The sequence below is a fragment of the Nelumbo nucifera genome, chromosome 7, assembly GCF_055504915.1.
Source record: "Nelumbo nucifera cultivar China Antique chromosome 7, China Antique-T2T, whole genome shotgun sequence".
NCBI lineage: Eukaryota > Viridiplantae > Streptophyta > Magnoliopsida > Proteales > Nelumbonaceae > Nelumbo > Nelumbo nucifera.
Genome location: NC_142655.1, coordinates 58,827,133 through 58,847,261, shown reverse-complemented (window position 1 = coordinate 58,847,261; position 20,129 = coordinate 58,827,133). Strand labels below are relative to the sequence as shown.

At 33.1% G+C, this 20,129-nt stretch overlaps 1 protein-coding gene across 2 annotated transcripts; it reads left to right on the top strand.

Moving 5' to 3' along the window:
* Positions 1-7,320: 7,320 nt before the first annotated feature.
* Positions 7,321-17,149, top strand: VSR7 (VACUOLAR SORTING RECEPTOR 7). 2 transcript variants are annotated; one of them, XM_010262469.3, is made up of 13 exons: positions 7,321-7,923; positions 8,622-9,314; positions 9,413-9,501; positions 9,724-9,793; positions 11,556-11,639; positions 11,745-11,821; positions 12,242-12,323; positions 14,929-15,011; positions 15,152-15,215; positions 15,329-15,457; positions 16,201-16,304; positions 16,424-16,529; positions 16,661-17,149. In XM_010262469.3, the coding sequence occupies exons 1-12, from the start codon at positions 7,629-7,631 to the stop codon at positions 16,523-16,525; spliced, it is 1,872 nt and encodes a 623-aa protein (XP_010260771.1). In that variant the 5' UTR covers positions 7,321-7,628; the 3' UTR covers positions 16,526-16,529; positions 16,661-17,149. The 2 variants fall into 2 exon arrangements, with proteins under 2 accessions (XP_010260771.1, XP_010260770.1); XM_010262468.3 differs by having other exon boundaries at positions 7,327-7,923; positions 16,658-17,149.
* The last annotated feature ends 2,980 nt before the right edge of the window (positions 17,150-20,129 follow it).

Below are 20,129 nucleotides of genomic sequence, written 5' to 3'. Positions count from 1 at the left end.
TGGTTAGACCTGAAAAATTGAGAACCGGACACCGTTTCACCTGAAAACCACTTTTTGTCCAAAAATCGCTTATTTGGTTAAAGAACCGTTGACCTGGGTAGTCGAATTGTCAACCCGTACAACAGTTTTTGGCCTTTTTTTGTTTTTATAATTTTTTATTTTTTTTTGTCGAAGCAAGTCATCCGTTCGATCCTAGAACGGTTCCCTATCCAGTCCAATTTTAAAAACCTTCGATGGGGAGTGGGTGCCTTGCCTTGAGCTTGGCTTGGTGTGCGGCATGGCTTGGCCCAAGGCCTAGCCCATAGACCAACTCGACCCACGACATGGCACGAGCTTGTGCAGGGTTGAGCCATGGGCCGTGCTGAACGAACCCCCCAAATTATCCTAGAGGAGGGAGGCATGGCCCAAGACGCCTTGTGGGTTAGCACGACACGACTCACACTTTGTACAGGCCACATGCAGATCGTGTCGTGCCAACCTAGCACGACCCAATTTACACCTCTACTTGAACCCGACCAATACTAGAGACGGGGTAGGGAAATTCAAGGGTTGTCCATCCTTGATAAGGAGTGGGGTACCTTGCCCCTAAACTTGCCCGACATTGAGGAGTGGTTACCTTGCCCTGAACCCGCGTAACACTGGGGACGGAGTGGGGGTAGAATATCTTGACTATGGGACAGGGAAAGGGATGGGGTGCCCTGCCTGAACCGACCCCATTGTCATTCCTATATAATTGTTAAGTATTAGTGGAATTAATAAAATGTTAGCTTTTATAATTATTTTTATTTATTTAAAATTAATCAAAATTTCATTTAAAAATAATAAAAAGACTAAAAATTATTAAAATGACTACAAATTATTAATAAAACTAAATTTATTAAAAAAATATTTGTTCATATTCAATTAAAAATAATAAAATATATTTTATAAATCAACATTAAATGAAAAATAAAATTATTAAATCTTTTAGATTTTTTCGTGCATCGCATGGGTCCCTGCTAGTTAATAATTATAAATAAATGAACGAACCAATCAGGTTCATCTAACGACTTTAATTCTTTAAATCAAGTAGAAAAGACAAAATTTTAAATAAAAAATAAAATATTATCTATATATATTACTAAAGGGGGTGCATGATTCCCTCTAGAAGACTAGGAGTTGCCACCACCTAACACACGGCTTATCTCTTTTTTTTTTTTTTCCTTTCCTTTTTATTAGGAAACTAACTATCCCCCACTTTTTCCTTAATTATCTCTAATTCCTATTTATCCTCTCCCCACTTTTCATCTATATCTATCTAAAGAAATTTTCAATTAAAATATTTTACAATTATTTAAATATTATAATGAAATTATGTAATAACTTTAAAATATTTATTAAGAACACAAAAAATAATTGTAATAGGTTAATAATATTCACATTATTAATAATTTTATATTTTTATGAAACTTATTAATTTATAATGAAATTATATAATAAAAATATATATTATAACTAAGCAATATTTTAAAAACATAAATAACTAAATAATTATGTAACAAAATATTTAAAATTACATAATAAACTTATAAAAATAAAATTTAAATAACAAAAAAGATTAAACATTTTACATATTATTTAAATACTTAATTAGTTAAACATAACAGAATTATGTAATAATAGTATAAATTATAATTTCATGGATTATTAAATTTAATAAATAATTAATATTTTAAAATTTTACGTAATGGTATTATTTAAATAATATTATAAAAACTAATTTTTAAATACTTTACATATCAAAATATTAATGACTAAATCATATCTTATATATTATTTCAGAAACAAAAAATAGATTAAATAACAAAATTATGTTATAACATTAAAAAAATTATCAAAAGCACAAAAGTAATTATAACTAGCGAGGCCCCATGCGATGCATGGGATGTGGCACCCCTCCTTGTCCCTCGCCCTAGTAGTCAAGACACTCTATCCCATCCCTACCTCATCCCTAGTGGTGGGATAGGTTAGATGCGAGGCACCCATTCCTCGTTGGAGACGGGGAATCCCCAAATTTTCCCCACCCCAAGGCAATGACCTAAAAATAATCTAATTTGTGGATACTTTACAAATAGGATTATGAGAATTTGGGGAATTTTAGGAATTGGATTATAACAATTTGGGGGTATTTTATAAATGGAATTGTGGCATCCTAGGATTATAAGAATATGAGGAAAAACTTAGAGATATTTTAAAAGTCAATATTAAATCTACTTATTATTTACTAATTTACCATTAGTTTTGGGGAATTATATGCAAACCCCGTCTCTTCCCCATCCCTAATTTGGAGCAAAAATATTTTCCCCATCCCCACCTTGTCTCTTCCCCATCCTTATTTAAGATTCGAGAAAACTTGCCCCATTCGGGGTGGGGCAGGGTAGGGCCCTAGCTTTACAAAAAATACATCTAATATTGTTAAATAATTAAATAAATACCATAATTAATAAAAATATTGTTAATTAATGAATTACTAATTAATTATATCAAAATACCATTAATTAATTATATTATTTTCATAAATAATGTATATTAATTAAATAAATTAAATTATTAAATAAATACCATAATTAATAACAAAAATATCGTTAAAAATACTGTAAATAATTATGGTATTTATTTGTTTATTTAATTTAATTTAGGTATTTTGGTAATTTTAGTAAGCTCAGGGGTATTTTAGTCAATTCAGGTCTAAGGAGGCCAAAACAAAATTCTAATTTAATGGTGGGTATTTTGGGTTAAAAAAATGAAGGGTGGAGATAGATTTGAGTATATACAGTGGTTTTGCATGTATAGGCCAATAAGATTGGCTAAAATGGAATCTTTTTATATGGAGGGAAAACAAAAGTATTTTTGACTGAAATTTTACAAGTTGGGGTTTTTAGGCATTTTGAATTGATTGGTGGGGTCAGATTGGCCTAAATAGGATCAGATTAGGTAAATCTAGAGGGGTAGTGATTTGGTTAACTTATTAACTTTGAAATAGAATCTTGGTGTAATGGAAGAGAAAATGAGGGAATTTTTTGTTGGAATTTGATAGGGTGGTGTTTTTTAGCATTATGGGTTGATTGGTAGCATCATATTGGCCCAATTATGCAAAGATTTGGGCAGATTTGGAAAGGACTTGATTCAATTAATGCAAAGCTTTGAAATAGAATCTTGGTGTGATGGAGGGGTAAACAAAAGTATTTTGGGTTGAATTTTTGTGGGTAGGGTTTTTATGGTGTTTAGAATCTTATGGAAACATCTTATTGATTTTAGAGGGCCAAAATCATGAAAATTTGGGTGAATGAGAGCATTCATAATGGAATATTTGTTCGATGGGGCAAATGGGGGAATTTTAAGTTGAAAATTTATGGGTAAATGTTTTGGTGTGTCTAGGGTTCAATTGTATGGTCTAATTAATTCATAGGTGTTAGAATGAAGGAGATTTGTGTTGTGGATGCTTCAAGAAAATGAGAGGGTTCAAAAGAGAATCTTGGTTTAATAAAAGAATAAACGGAGGGGAATCTTAGGTTAAAATTTTGAGGATTTTTAGATACTTCGGAAGGATCGGAATAGTCTGATTTGGTGCTCGAGGTAAATTATGATTTCAACAATAAGGGCATTTAAGAGAATTAGGTGCTGACAATGAGGTTTCTAGAGGTAATGGTCTCTTGTATTATTTGGTGGGGTTTGATTGGTCTATAAGTGATATGATAAAGGGCATTTAAGAAATGAATATATTGGCCAATGAGATAGCCCAAATTAAAATCTTAATGCGGTGAAGAATTAAATGGGAATATTTATGATGAAATTTTGTGGTAAGTTATTTATAAGTATATAGGGAGAACCCATTTAACTAATTTGCAATTCGATTAAAAAATCTTATGCATCACATGGGTTTCAACTAATTATTTATTATAAAAAAAGAAAACGAAAATGATCCGGCCTAGTTGCCTTTTTCCAGTTCTCTTGGACAATAATGCCCTTTTATTCCGTATGTCTTGCCTTGTACACGTGGATAACATAAAGACCATTATGGCTCCTCCGAATCTGATGAAACGAAACTAGCCATCACATGATTCGTTCTTTTCTACTTTGGCGATGGCCTGGGACTGTAAGTACTAGCGCAATCTCAATTTCTCTCAAGTCAGTGCTAGAATTGGTCCAATTAGAGGGTAGACTTTCACTTGGATACAAACAGAATGCATGGCCCACCATAACGTTGCACCAAATCATACGTCCATCCATCATCTATCCAGTGAATGTCAATGTCAAAAATTTCCGGGTCCCACACAGATTATCAGACTCGGTCAGACGACTTTCCTTAAGAACTGTCAACGGATCGGGTTCGGGTCTACTCAACCGAACCCAGCAAACCTCTATTGATCGGGTTTGTGTCCAGGACTTGTTTTTACTAGGCTGTCAATGGGTCGGGTCCGACCTAATGTATAATATATAATATATTAAATATATATAAAAGATAATGTATAATATATATAGAATATTTAATATATATTAAACATTAATGTTTAATGTTGGGTCGGTTTTGGTTCTAGCTGTTTTTCGACCAAATCTGACTCATTGACAGCACTAGTTTTTACTGTTTCGAACCGATCCTAAATTGATTAATAATTAAAGGTAAATTGCTGAAATTTCTAATGAAGTTTTAGATATTGCTAAAACCTTCCCTAAAGATACTTGCAATCACCTCCCCTGAATTTTATGACACAAATTGAAGTTGCAAGTAAACCCCCTCCCTTAGAATTCTCTAAGAGGGCATTTGTTTTTTTTTTTTTGGATTTTGAGACAACGAAAAGTTGGTCAATGGAATTGTGTGGGGACCAGGGGAAATTTATTTTCCATAGTATCACTTACCATCCATTTCCCAAGTGGATGAATAACTTTCCCACCTTGGGGAAAGTTGTCAACACTTGGATGGGACAAAAATGCCCCTTTTAATAATAGATTTTTATGGCTAAAATTGTTATGGTCTTATTTACTTGAACATGAGTAAATGCACTTACACGGGCTTCTACAAAAAAAAAAATATACAAACATTATGAAAACAAAAAAAAAAAGAGAATTTTAAAGTTGCACCTTTACCTTTGAGTGATTGATATGAAGAAATCAAATTTCAAAAGGGTTTGGGGTAATGATTCATGTGTAGAGAAAACTTGGAAAATAAATATTTTGGTCAAAGTAATTACATGTGTATTTTGGACATTTCATGCCTATTTTAGGGGGTTTACTTACAATTATGTATATGAAAGTTCAGGGGAGGTGATTGTAGTTAACAAACTTTAGGGAAGGTTTCAGGAATTTACCCTACAATTAATAATATATAAAGGTTTCATGATTTATAACTTTTGTTATGAAAAATCTATGCTGCTGAAAAACATAACATCAAAAGAGATTTGACCAATCAAACCATCCCATCTCCAAAATATCATTGTCTACCACTTTTATAATATTGGTTGAATTCATTAAAACTTTGGGGTTTTTATTGTTCAGTCCACCTTTGAAATTTTAGCTCTATGGTACGGTTAAGGGTAGGTGCGGGCTCGGAATTAATGCCAATTTACAAGTGGATATGAGTGTTATAGGTGGAGGTGTTAATAAATTTAAATTATTGTAGGTCTGCAGTTCAAATTAAGATCCTAAGGTGGAATGCAATCTAGAAATTGCTAAAAATTTTTGTCCCCTATTCAGATGAGATGCCATTATATTTTACAGAATTGATAGAAAATGACTTTTTATCTTTTATTATCCTTCGAATAAATTTTCAAAGAGTACCATCAGCTTTATCGAATGATCGTTATGACTGTTAGGAGTACAAATATAAATATGTGCAATTAAAAATACATGTAAAATAATATAAAATACAAGATTTTGTGTTATACATATTTATATTTGTACTCCTTCAAAATGAAGTCTAAATGATAACTTTGGTATTATAAATTTTTCGGAAGTGAATTATTAATAGTTTTAAACGGTAAAATGACAGAAGTCATATGTGGAACTGGTCAACGAAGGTATAAGTTGATTTTGAAAGCCCAGGATATGTACAAAATGCATAGTGTATAAATAAGTAATTAATACTAGTAGATATTATATGGGTGAATGAAATTGCTCATCTCATAGGCATACATCATCTCTCGATATTACTTAAAGAATGGGGCAACGACTTGTAGTTGCTCAATCACTTACCTAATCTCTCTTAATTAATCAAATTATTTATTTGGATTAAATTAAATTAAAATTAAAGGTAAATTACAAAGATTCCGCTTGTACTATGAGTTCCCTTTGTATTATTATTTTTTTACAACAAAGACCACCTTGGCCGTTAAGTCAAATGGTGGAAAGATACTCTATTAAACTTTTTCTATTTTTTTTTTCTTGTCCTTTTTCTCTTAAAACCTATTTAACCTAGGAAATGGATATCTGGTCCTACAGAGTGATTTTGTTTGTTTTAATTGCTGATTATCTTCTTTTCCATGACCAAAACATCATGGCCATGTAAAAGAAAGATTTGCAAGGGTGAGTTTCGGTGCCTTTGTTGGTTCACCCCGGAGCTTTATTTAACTCCTTTCCGGTCTTCTCGACACAAACTCTCTGACCAAAATAATAATTTCAGAAATCATGGAGAATCATTGGCTCAAGAAGGGATTCAAGCACATTAGGTTCTACGTGGAGAATGACGAATTCCAAAATCGTTGTTTTTATTGTAGTCATTTCACCTAATTTCAATGGAGAAGACAATGAATAGTATAAAAAGAATACTTTGGATATTTAAAAAACTTTAAACAATCCAATAAATTTTTTTTTGAAGTTAACTGACAGAACATTAACGAAAGGGGGCCTTTGTCTAATGACTAAAGTTCAGGAGCGTCTTCGTAATTTACCCTAAAATTAATTGACTTACCAATGGGGGCCGGGGGCCATATAATTTTGATTGGTAGTAGTAGTATCTAATATTTTTATTTTTATTTATTCTTTATTTATATTACCTACCAAATACCAATGCTTTGCCCATGGTGGAAGAAGGTAAAAACATGGTAATTCAAGGTAGGGCCCATGTGATTTTAATTGAACGATCTGATTGGATTGATTGAGTTATCCTAGATGAGATACTGATGATCCAATCAGACGGAGTAATTTGCAGGACAGTAGGACCCACCATCCCTTCTTCAGAACCATCTGATCTTGATATCACTGAGATTCACTGCTAAACTTGATGCGTAGTTGACACTCCTCTTGATTCTTAGCTATTAAGGCAACGTGATGTCATGATCATTGATCGGGGACTTATTGGTCATTGAATAAAGAATTAGTGCAATCTCCCTTCGCTCTTCTCTCTCTCTGAAGTCTCGTCCATGGTTGTTCCGCTTACTCCGTCAACCCCTCCATGTCGTTTATTTCACGTTACCAGGGAGATGTAGACGAGAAGAAAAGTCTTCTCTCTCTCCCTCTTCACCTGGATTCCGTTGTGAATAATCCTCACACGCTCATCCGAAATTTTCTTATCCTCGGGTACTTGTTCTTCAGAACACCCGATTCTCTCAGTCTCGGCTCCCATATACACAAAACGAAGAAAGTTTCAGATTTCAATGGCGTTTGGCAGAGAATTCCTAGTTTTGTTGCTGCTGTTGACGGTATTAGATAGCTCTGTGTATGCTAGATTCGTTGTGGAGAAGAACAGTATTACTGTCCTGTCACCCGAGCGTCTTCGCTCGAAGCACGATGGTTCGATCGGAAACTTCGGTGTTCCAGACTATGGAGGAACGATGATGGGATCTGTTCTTTACCCTGATAAGGGCACCAATGGTTGTAATTCATTCGAGGGCGACAAGCCTTTCAAGCCCCGGTCTTCTCATCCCACCATTGTTCTCCTCGATCGTGGAGGTAATTAATTCAGTTCTGCCATCTTTGTAATTTGATTACCTGCGATAATTGGGATCACTTCTGTGATGGTTAGCTGCTAATTTTTATTGATTGAGCTTGTTATGAACGAAATTCTATGATTTTCACTGGTGTGCAGTTGTGTAAATTTTTTTGGTATTTATGTCCAGTTGTGTAATTTGAGGTGGATCTTTTTCGTTCAACTTTTAACATGTGGCAGTTACTAATGATTAGGTGTTAGTTTTTTCCGTTTTAATATTTTTTCTAATGATTTTGTTTAAATAGTCTAGAAAGCAAACTATTTCCTGTGATGGGTAGTTTTCTATTTCTGAATTCTCATTTGGATTATCTGATTCCTGCCTTCTGATTCTGGTATGTGCTTAGTACGTTTACGCCTGTGTGTGTGTTGATAGAATTGGTTGATTCCATCCTTTTAAAGTGGTTCTTCTATTTAGAAGTTAAGGGTATAATGCCATAAACTGTTGATTTAATGGATCTAAATGTTTTGTAACATCGTGGAATTTTTATTGTATTTCTATTTTTATTATTTTGTTATGAAGCTTCCTGTAGTATTGATTTAATCATCTGTAGGTACAAATAATTGATTGGTACTCTGTAAGACTGTAACTGGTATCTCCAAATTATTTTTGTTTGATGTCTCAAAGATGGATGTATAATGATTTATTTTCTTTTGCCTTCAGATTGCTACTTTGCTTTGAAGGCATGGAATGCTCAACAGGGTGGGGCTGCGGCAGTTTTAGTGGCTGATAGTATAGATGAACCTTTGATTACCATGGATTCTCCAGAGGAGAACACCGATTCGCAAGGTTATATAGAGAAGATCACAATCCCATCAGTTTTAATAGAGAAGTCCTTTGGTGAGAGTTTGAAGAAGGCTTTACTGAAGGGTGATGATGTTGTTATAAGGTTAGATTGGACAGAATCCATGCCCCACCCTGATGAGAGGGTTGAGTATGAGCTCTGGACCAACAGCAATGATGAATGTGGGGTTCGTTGTGATGAGCAGATGGATTTTGTGAAGAATTTTAGGGGTCACGCTCAGATTCTTGAGAAGGGAGGTTATACCCAATTTACACCCCATTATATAACTTGGTACTGTCCAGAGGCCTTCATACTTAGTAAGCAATGCAAATCTCAATGTATAAATCATGGGAGGTACTGTGCACCAGACCCAGAACAGGATTTTGGAGAAGGGTATGAAGGGAAGGACGTGGTGATTGAGAACCTGCGGCAGATTTGTGTGCACAGAGTTGCTAATGAAAGCAATCGTTCTTGGGTTTGGTGGGACTTTGTTACAGATTTCCATATCAGGTGTTCAATGAAGGAGAAGAAATATAGCAAAGATTGTGCTGAGGATATTATTAAATCACTTGGTGGGTGCTGCTGTGTACATTCAATGAAACAATATACAATATAAACGTTTTAGTTTTCTTTTTCATTTCTTTTTAATGTATGCCATTCTATTTGTTAGGTTTGCCTATTGAGAAGGTCAAAAAATGCATGGGTGATCCTGATGCTGATGTGGAGAATGAAGTTTTGAAGATTGAGCAAGATCTCCAGGTCTCTTTTTTCTATATCTACTTTTTTTTTTTTTGCTTTATCATCCTTATTGATGATAACAATTAGATACCCCCCATGAGCATACTTGTCTATCATGTCATTGTGAAGTAACTATCTGAACAAAAGCGATCTCTAAATCTTGATGCAAAAAAGACATGGGTTTCTTATCTTCATTCACAGGACTATGCAAACTCATTATGTATTTCAATTTTTACAATCTAGGTTGGTCGAGGATCTCGTGGTGATGTTACCATTTTGCCAACCTTGGTTATTAATAATGTTCAATATCGAGGTTTGTTACTTGACACTTTCTATGGAAGTACTATAAATTTTACATATTTCTTGCTCTTGTTTCTTGTCAATGAGTCATAATGTTTGCATGTTTGCACTCATTGCTCGTATTATTTATTAGGAGCCATTGCTTGGTGTAATGGTAAAATCTCGGTCTAACAAGTTGAGAAAGCAGGTTTAAGTCTGAGAACCGCCACTTTGTGCCAAAAACAAAACCATAGTTAGGTCGTTATCCGGTCAACCCCTCCCAATACCCTGAAAGATGGGACCATCATTGGGTAATGGCCTTTAGAATTCTTATGAATAAAAAACAGCATTGTGTAGTATAAGAAGGTAACTACAAGGAATTATTGAAGTTGTCAAGCTTAGTGATTAAGCTACTGGTTTTAATTGTTAACAATGTGTAAGCATTTTTCTTAGGTCTCCATCTGTAGAAATAAAAAGATTATGGTTTCTGAACTTACATATAGCTTTATTTCTTTTACTACTTTTTCTTAGTTATGGTTTGAGGTGGTTTTCTCATCAACATGTCATTTAATGTGCTGATGGTTGTTGTTGCATACCATTATGTGAGTGTGTTTATACATGCCTGCATGTTCAAAAAGGAGTGATCTAGCATAAGTTCGAAGCCTTAAAAGGGAAAGGTGGAGGAAAAAAGGAGCCTTCATTGAGGTAATATTAATAAGGAGGGATTTGCAAGCCAATTATTTAACAGAAGATGCAACCTTTAGAGTTCAGAAAGATGAACAGGATTCATACTGCCAATTTCTGGGTGCCATAAAGCAGGTGATAGCTATGATGAGATGAAGGTGTTTGTGGATGGACAGGTGGAAATGTGCATGTGCTATGTGTGTGTCTCAGGAAGGGGGTTAGTGGTTTAGCGCTGTCCTACAGATAGATTCTGAACTAACATCCTTGGTATCAAAATGCCAAGAGCTTGGCAACTTATCATCAGAGCTTGTAACCCTTGAAATTGCCGTATTTGGTTTGTTTTGATGAATCACCATATTTGGTTTTTCATCTCATACTTATGGAGACACATTGCTTTATGTAAATATCATCATCATCATCATCATCTAAGCATTGTCCCAACTATCCTGTTTTACACATTGCTTTATGTAAATATCATCATCATCATCATTTCTTTTGACATCCACCAATCTTTTTTTTCTCCTGCCCCCATCTCTTCTAGCTCCTTCAGCTTGTAACAGATCACTTTTCCTAACAGGTGCTGTAGATGGCCTTCTATGCATGTGAGCAAACCATCTCAATCTACTTTCTCTCATTTTATGACCTATTAGAGCTACTCCTGAATTCCTTCATATAACTTCACTTCTAACCCTGTCCTTTTTAGTTTTACTGATTCAATCACCTAGGTTCAAGGGTTTAAATTTTGACAAGAAATCCAGAACTTAGGTTTTGTTTCAGTTTCGATAGAATGAAATGAAATATGTATGGAGCATCATATAGAGGGAGATTTATATGAAATAAACAGATGAGTGAAGAAGAGAAGAAATAATGAATTATAGAATACATAGGAAGTTTAGATGAAGGTTTAAAAAGAAATAGGGAAAAAACAAGAAACATAAGAAAATACCTATATTTAAAACACACTCTGATAACGAAATTTAACTCCTTGCAAAAGCCTTGGTAATTTTGAATATGATTGTGACATGATACTATACTTCAGCATGATCACAAAATATTTGAAACTGAACGATCAAATTGGGATTTTACAAGTTGTTGTACTGCTTATTCTGAAGGTAAATTGGAGAGGACTGCAGTTCTGAAGGCTATATGTGCGGGATTTAAAGAGACAACAGAGCCCCGGGTTTGTTTAAGTGCAGGTCAGCATCCCTATTCTTTTCCAAATCTATATTGTTTTATCCTGGCTACTGAACTTGAAATTTAAATAGGATTGGATATTACATTGGCCTCTGTCACTTCTACAGATATTGAGACTAATGAGTGCCAGGAAAGGAATGGTGGATGTTGGATGGATTCTCGATCTAATATTAGTGCTTGCAAGGTATTTAAAAATTTATATTTTAGTCACAAGGAAGTAAGGTTCATAATTCTGAATAGTTTTTGGTAATCCAGGAAGGCTTTGTAACTATCAGACTTCTACTTCTGTTAGGGTAGCTTGTTTACATTAATGAAATTCTGTTATAAAAAAAGGTTCATAATTTTTTTAAATTTGTTGTCCCAATTAATCTGGGAAAGAAATACGAGGGTATGCTAGTTAATTTTTGTAACTGCAGATAGTAATTGTAAAATATGCCCCTCACATTCACATGCTCAGTGAGTGAATTTTTTAATTGATCCTAGTTGTAGTCAAATCCAATTAAATTGTTCACTTGTACTTCTGCCACTTCTATTTGCTTACAGAATTTAAGATTCTAGAAGTTCTCATTTTTAATGGATTTTTGTGTTGCTTCTCCTTGATTAGGATACATTCAGAGGAAGAGTTTGTGAATGCCCTGTGGTGAATGGTGTTCAGTATCATGGAGATGGTTATACATCTTGTGAAGGTACATCATCTCCCCTCCCCCCCCCCCCCCCCCCCTTACCTTAGCCTCCTACTGAGAAAAAGAAGTGTATGAAATTTAGTTGTGACCAGTTTTGCTTCTACTTAGAGATGGGACTTCGAATCCAAAGCAAGTCCAAGACTCTGACATGGCAATATGAGAAAAAATGAACTTGAGGTTATGCTTATGGGATGAGTATATACTATTAAAATAATTCATATTTTTTGAGTTCTAACATTATTTAACTTCAAAATGGGATCTAAAATAGTGCCTTTGTCACCAAGAAATGTTTGATATGAAAAATGGCATTAAATTAGCTATTCATTTACGTCAAAACAAGCTAGTAGATAATAAGTCAAAATGTTACATAGTAGTGTCCTCAAGAATCTGTGGGGTTTCAAACTCCAACTGTGTTAGACACAGACACATCATCCATTTAAGAGAGTCCATGAAACACTGGTTGTTCCTGTACAACCATCATAGAACGTAGAGACAATGCTTGTACCTACAATATGAGGATCCCCTATGCTACATTGCAATTTTTTTTTTCAGAGTTGAACTCTTCTATCTTGTTCCTCATGCACCAAATTATATTTTAAGTCTTAGAGACTTGTCAACTTCTTAAAAACCAAACTGGATGCCTAACCAATGGATCAACTGTCTACTTTAAACTGTCTGATCCATTAATAAATCAATAAAAATTAGGAAAAACTTAAAACATAAGAAATAAAAGAGAAGAAAAATAAATAAATAAACCAGGAAAAGTATAAGATATCCAAATACCTATTCATACCTAGCATACCAGTGCCAAACACAGTATATACCCAATACAACACCAGGAGCTACATGGGAACTATTACACTTTATAGTATTAAACTTTAGAACATATAAAATGATATATTTAAACAAATTATACCACAAAAATATGTATATGTTAGAGGTTTAATTAATTTAGCAAGATATTCATACTATGAAATGACAACTTCAAAATCAAGATAGAGAAGCATAATATAGGCATAATAAATGTGATACTCGTACCCTTAATCCATATACAGGATCCAAGGAAACAGAGAATCATATCCCAATTTCTCATCTGTATCCAGGTATTATAGGAAAAGATTAGGACCCAATCAAGATACAATTTTTTAACCATCTTCTAGCAGTCCATTTTAAAAAGAGATTTAACCATCTCCTAGAATTTTACTAGTGGTTTACTGGTTCGTGGTGACTTACTAGGTGATCATTTGAAAAATATAAATTATTGTTCTTAATATATTTCAGAATTCACCTTAAAAAAATAGGATGGATTCTAGGAACCTGCAATGCAATACATACACACAAGTATTGCCTCTGGCTTCTTAATCTACAAATGAATTTAGAAACTCTGTTATGCAAGCAAGACATTCAATATCCTATTGATAGTTTAAGCCTGATTCATAGCAGTTTCATGAACTCAAGAAATATCACATTTAAACTTGTTTTCATAGTTCTTAAGGTTAGAATCAGGTTTCAATAAAAAAAAGAATAGTCATCATCATCAACACATTATACCATCTAATTCAAATGTTATATCACTATCTACAACCATCTTCTAGAGATATTGTTTCATCCTTTATGAGCCTTCAACCTGTATCATAGTGATTTTTCCCATAATTCTTCTGTTTTACATGCCCATACCATCTCAGTTCATCCTTCTTATCATATTCAAATGTTATATCACTATCTACAACCCTCTTCTAGAGATATTGTTTCATCCTTTATGAGCCTTCAACCTGTATCATAGTGATTTTTCCCATAATTCTTCTGTTTTACATGCCCATACCATCTCAGTTCATCCTTCTTATCATATTCACCTATGGTGGCTATAGTCAAGTATCACAAGGATCTGATTTTTTATGATTATGTCTTTCCCAGGCTTCATACTTATTTATAAATTTAAATTAATTCCCTTGTAGCAACTAAACATAATCCTTTTGATGTGCTTCACGATTGTCTAGCTTGGCACTCCATAAAATTAATACTTTTCCCTTCTCTTTGGTATGTAATAGACACATAGAAATTTGGCTTTTGGAAGAACATGTTCGCTTAACCTTGCAGCTCTAGTCCCATGGGAAATATGGCCCTTGATATGACCTCATGGATAATAAATTGGAAGTTTAGAAAATGGTTTCTTTGATTGCTTCCTGGCTAGTTCACTAGCAGTATCTCTTTCCATGTTGTTAATGAACTCACACTTTGCATAGATGCAATTTAGGAAAAGGATCTGGATTTTTTCTTGGGCCTAAGAGAACAAAATATTTAAACTTAGATTAGTTCACCCTACTAATTCCATCATTGATATAAAAAACGATTTCAAATTTTATGCTTTATCTAGGATTACAACCAGCTCCCTACCCTTTATGGATAGAACGGAACCCTTTTTTTTTCAAATTTGTGGAGGGGTGGGGGGATGGGGAGGTGAAGATGAGGTTTGCCCCCGGGTCTGTGGGAGATACATCCACTGACTTTACCAAGAGCCAGTTGGTGTCCCCTATTGAATGGAGATAATTGTTATTGTAGGCAATCACCTTTGGAGCTGACATTTTTTCTTCTTTTCTTTGATTAACAGCTGTGGGACCTGCAAGGTGTATGATGAACAATGGTGGCTGCTGGACAGATACTAGAAATGGGAAGACCTTTTCAGCATGCTCAGTTCCGTCACATTGTCCCCTATACTTTTCCTTTATGATTCTACCATTCTACCATTTTCAGCATGGCTGGTCAGAGACTTGAAAATATCTTATTTTCTTTTTTGTTCCTGTCTTATTCATTCTTTTATTTATATGAATTAGGAGTCTGAGGTAAAAGGATGTCACTGCCCACCAGGATTCCAAGGGGATGGTCATACTTGTGAAGGTGCTTTCCAAAGATCCCAATTTGATTCCTATTGGATACTTCCATATAACTATTTGACACATTTGATATTAAATTCTCTGATCCCTAATCTAACAGAGCTTTTGAATGCACAGACATTAATGAATGCAAGGAAGGTCTTGCTTGTCAGTGCGATGGTTGCACTTGTAAGAACACATGGGGTAGTTATGACTGCAAATGCAAGGGAGACCTTTTATACATAATGGATCAGGACACTTGTATTGGTAAGGAGACTTGTATAATTTCTAACTACCTGAGAGATATAGCTGCATGAATGGGTAAAGTCTATTGAATCTAGTTATCACACTCAAAAACATGATCATTAATTTAGCATTTTGTCAAGAGTGGCTTTCAAGATTGAGGTGCATTGTCATCCTATGAAGGACAACTTTTGCAGTCCTCGTTAACTCTATTCCTCTAACTAACCATTCTATGGATCCCACCTTGGGGTTCTCCTAGAGTCTAGTCACTGAGATCCGACTTGATTTGCTGTTGATGGATATCCAATCTATAATCATGAAAACCCATATTGGTTTTTTGATGTAGCTATGGTGCAGAACATTAAGGATTCAGCTTTTCAAATAGTTTCTATGTTCTTCATTCCAAATGTTTCTCAACTCAACTCAACTATGCCTTATAAAACTTGTATGATCAGCTACTTGGCTATGGTACATGACCTCAAAGAACAAATATTAGTATTTAAATTGGTTTAAATGTTTTGAATCACCACTTTGAAAGTTGAAGATACAAGACTGGCATGGTTCATTTTGGTTTTCATTAGTTATGTGTGTAAAATTAGATTTAATTCAGTGGTGTCAGATCTGGAATTGGGATTTTCAGATCCAATTGTTCTCAGAGTAATGGTTCCAGCAAATATAAAATCTCAAATTCACGAAACTAACTTCGTTTGATCCCTTTTAAAATCTACCATGTAATTTTCTTTAATCCTTGTCCATCCATTGTACAGCTAGGAATTCATCAAAATACGCATGGTTCCTTACATTCTTGGTTCTAGCATGTATTGCGGGGGCTGGTTTAGCAGGTTATATATTCTACAAGTACAGGCTTCGGGTATGCCAAACAGAAGAAACCTTATTTCCATATTTTCGCATGTGTATCTTCTATCTGTATGATTATTTTTATCAGTTACATGTTCCCTTCTGAACTTTTGGTTATCACTTTCATTGTAGTCATACATGGACTCGGAGATCATGGCTATCATGTCACAATACATGCCACTCGACAACCAACAAAATGAGGCCCAGCCACTGCGACAAGGTTCATTAGTATAAGGAGGTATTTGTCTTCTAATATTAATCTCTTTTCTTCCATTAGAGTATCATCTTTTAGTGCTCTAACAGTTTCCATCTATACTTCTTTCACCATCTAATCAGATGTTTAATTTTGGTTTTTGTTATTTCAAGAAGTGAAACGACTTTAAAACCAGTGCAGCATGCTTTCATCAGAGGGCTAAGTGGATATACTGTCAATTTTCTGATATGTTTACCATTCTCAGTTGTTCCAAAGAGCTCCAACTGTTTTCCTGCACACCAAACTTACAGAAAAAAAAAAAAAAACTTCTGTGAAATATCGGAGATAGAGTCAAAGATGGAAGTCCTCACAAAGTCCATTTCGTTCTTCTTTTTAGTGTAGATGAAAATAAACTGTGTAATTGTAGTGTTAATGAATAATACAGATTGGTAGTGTAAGTAAGAAAAGAGAAAGAAAGAGATACAGATGCCTTTAAAGGGAAAAGCGACTGAAGGTTGTATTGGACTAATGCTGCAGAACTAGCAATGTTGACTACCCGGCTTTCATGCTTGAGGGTTTAGTTTTTGGTTTGTTGGGATGATACTTAGACTTTTTTTTCTTTTTCTTTTTGTAAATAAATAAATAAGGAATTTTATTAAAGAAAAGGAGAATACAACAAGGTGATAAGCTATATTACACATTACACACAAAAGGCAAAAGCCCATAACCCACCAATCCCTTTTAAATACGAGATTTTTCTTTCCCTAACCTTACGAAGAAGAGGCAGAATTCACTCTCAAGACCCAAAAAACCTCAAAGCCCAAAAGATTCCCCCTAAGAGGCTTAAATCTCCAAACCAAAACCGACCCTAATAACCTTCAGTCCTCTTAAGATCTTTCTGCATTCGAAAGTTAGTCCACAAGGGCTTCATGTGTTCGCTCTACCATGTTCTATGGTGGCGCAGAATCCTAGCCACGTGGCTAGAATAAACCCTTCTATGGGGCAATGTTTAGAACTAAAAGAAGTTCAACTTTCTTACTTGTTGGGTATAGACGACCGGAGGGTTCCTGTCTAATGTATGGTTTGATCTCTGTATAATATATTCAAATTAAAGCTTAACCGACCTAATAAGGTAGGTCATCACTCAATTGCCTGTTAACCATGAAATAATATCTAGGAATATTATCCAATGAAGGGAGGGGAAGTAGAGAGAGAATGGAAAAGTAGACTCAATTCAAAGGCTTTGTTGGCACGCAGACGCAGTCATCCTTTAGAGGTTGGATCCAAGAACCAACAATTAGGTCCATCAACAGTTCAGCTAAATGACAATATATATATAGCAAGACAGTCCACATTACTGTGATTTTCCTTGCTCCATTACTCCAAATTTGCAATCTCCTTGACTCTCTCCTCTCTCCCTTCCCACCACTCATATTTTGTCATCTCAGCACCCTCTCTCTTCATTCTTCTCCCTTCCCATTAGGTTCTCTCTCTCTTCTCACAACTCACGTCTTTCACTCTCTATAACAATCTAATTTCTTAATTAGTTAAATACAAGGTTTAAAGTATCGGAAACGCTATGCGTATTGGAAAGGTAAATTTAAGAGACGTATCGGGATACACCATGGATACACATGGATACGGACGTAAAATTAAGATACAGATACGCATGAAAATGCTATAAATACTTCAATAAATCATAAATAAACATTAGTATCACTAAATATAAGACATAAATGGGATATTTATTTATAAAAATAACATGTTTTAGTCTGTTTTATGAAAAAACATATTATAATCAACATACAGGAACAAAAACATACTATTTAGTAAAGTACCTAATTTAGTTCCAATGTGTTTGCTTGTTTTGTTTTAAAAATTAAATTAAAATTAAGAAAAGTAAATATGTAATAGCAAAATTGAATGGCTTTATGGACATAATAGATCAAGTAATTATTTTGCATGTTTCATTCTAATTTTCTAAAAACTAAATAATTATTTATTTTTATTCAAATAATTATTTTGGATGCTTTATTAATTTATTCTAAAAATTAAATTAAAACTAAGAAAAGCAAATATGTAACAGAAAAATTAAATGGATTTATGGACATAATAGATCAAGTAGTTATTTTGCATGTTTCTTTCTAATTTTCTAAAAACTGAACAATTATTTATTTTTATTCAATTAATTATTTTGGATGTTTTATTTTAAAAATTAAATTAAAAATAAGAAAAGTAAATATATAATAGAAAAATTTAATGGATTTATGGGAATAATAGGTCAAGTAATTATTTTGCATGTTTCATTCTAATTTTCTAAAAACTGAATAATTATTTATTTTTATTCGAATAATTATTTTGGATGTTTTATTCTAAATATTAAATTAAAATTAAGAAAAGTAAATATGTAACAGAAAAATTGAATGAATTTATGGACATAAAAGATCAAGTAATTATTTTGCATGTTTCATTCTAATTTTCTAAAAACTGAATAATTATTTATTTCTATTCAAATAATTATTTTGGATGTTTTATTCTAAATATTAAATTATAACTAAGAAAAGTAAATATGTAACAGATTATGGACATAATATATCAAGTAATTGCTTTGCATGTTTCATTCTAATTTTCTAAAAACTGAGTAGTTATTTATTTTTATTCAAATAATTATTTTGCTTGTTTTATTCTAAAAATTAAATTAAAATTAAGAAAAGTAAATATGTAACAGAAAAATTGAATGGATTTATGGACATAATAGATCAAGTAATTATTTTGGATGTTTCATTCTAATTTTTTAAAAACTAAATAATTATTTATTTTTATTCAAATAATTATTTTTCATGTTTTATTCTAAAATTTAAATTAAAATTAAGAAAAGCAAATATGTAACAAAAAAATGAATGAATTTGATCTATGGACATGGTAAATCATCCATATATCTACAAACATACTCAGCTTATAGGGTTAAATTACATAAAATTAAATAAAATATAAATATTTTTTATTCCAAAAACTAAAAAATATATAAAAAATCAATTGTTTATCAAAAAATTCAATTGATTCATGGACATGGTAGATCATCCATAGATCTATAACATACTCAGCCTATAGGGTTAGATCATATAAAATTAAAGAAATTATATATATTATTCCGAAAAAAAAAATCAATTATTTAGAAAAAATTCAATTGATCTATAGACATGGTAGATCATCCATAGATCCACAACATACTCAGCCTATAGGGTTAGTATGCTGTAAATCTATCACATAAAATTAAAGAAATTATATATATTTTACTTATTCTAAAAATTTAAAAATTAATAAAAATCAATTATTTAAAAAAAAATTCAATTGATCTATGGACATGGTAGATCATCCGTAGATCTACAACATAATCAATTTCTATAGGTAGATCCAAAGAAAAACCTAAAAATTTCATTTTTTTCAGATTTTTTATTATTCTGGAATTTCTTCAAATATTCACAAAGATTTACATATAGCAGCTAAATAAGTGGGATTTTTTGCACAAGAATAGAAGATCAACATAAATAAAGATGTTTTCAAGCATCCAAACTAAAAAAAAAGGCCAAAACATTGGCTGAAAATGTAAAAAATTTTGAAAAAACATCCTATTTTCAATACTTT

Bases quoted from the DNA above. Each gene is read 5' to 3' on its own strand.
- VSR7 (XM_010262469.3), top strand. From the start codon at position 7,629: ATGGCGTTTGGCAGAGAATTCCTAGTTTTGTTGCTGCTGTTGACGGTA. The intron at 9,794-11,555 runs GTTTGTTACTTG...CTTATTCTGAAG, and splicing joins TAATAATGTTCAATATCGAG to GTAAATTGGAGAGGACTGCA. The intron at 15,216-15,328 runs GTGCTTTCCAAA...TTGAATGCACAG, and splicing joins GGATGGTCATACTTGTGAAG to ACATTAATGAATGCAAGGAA.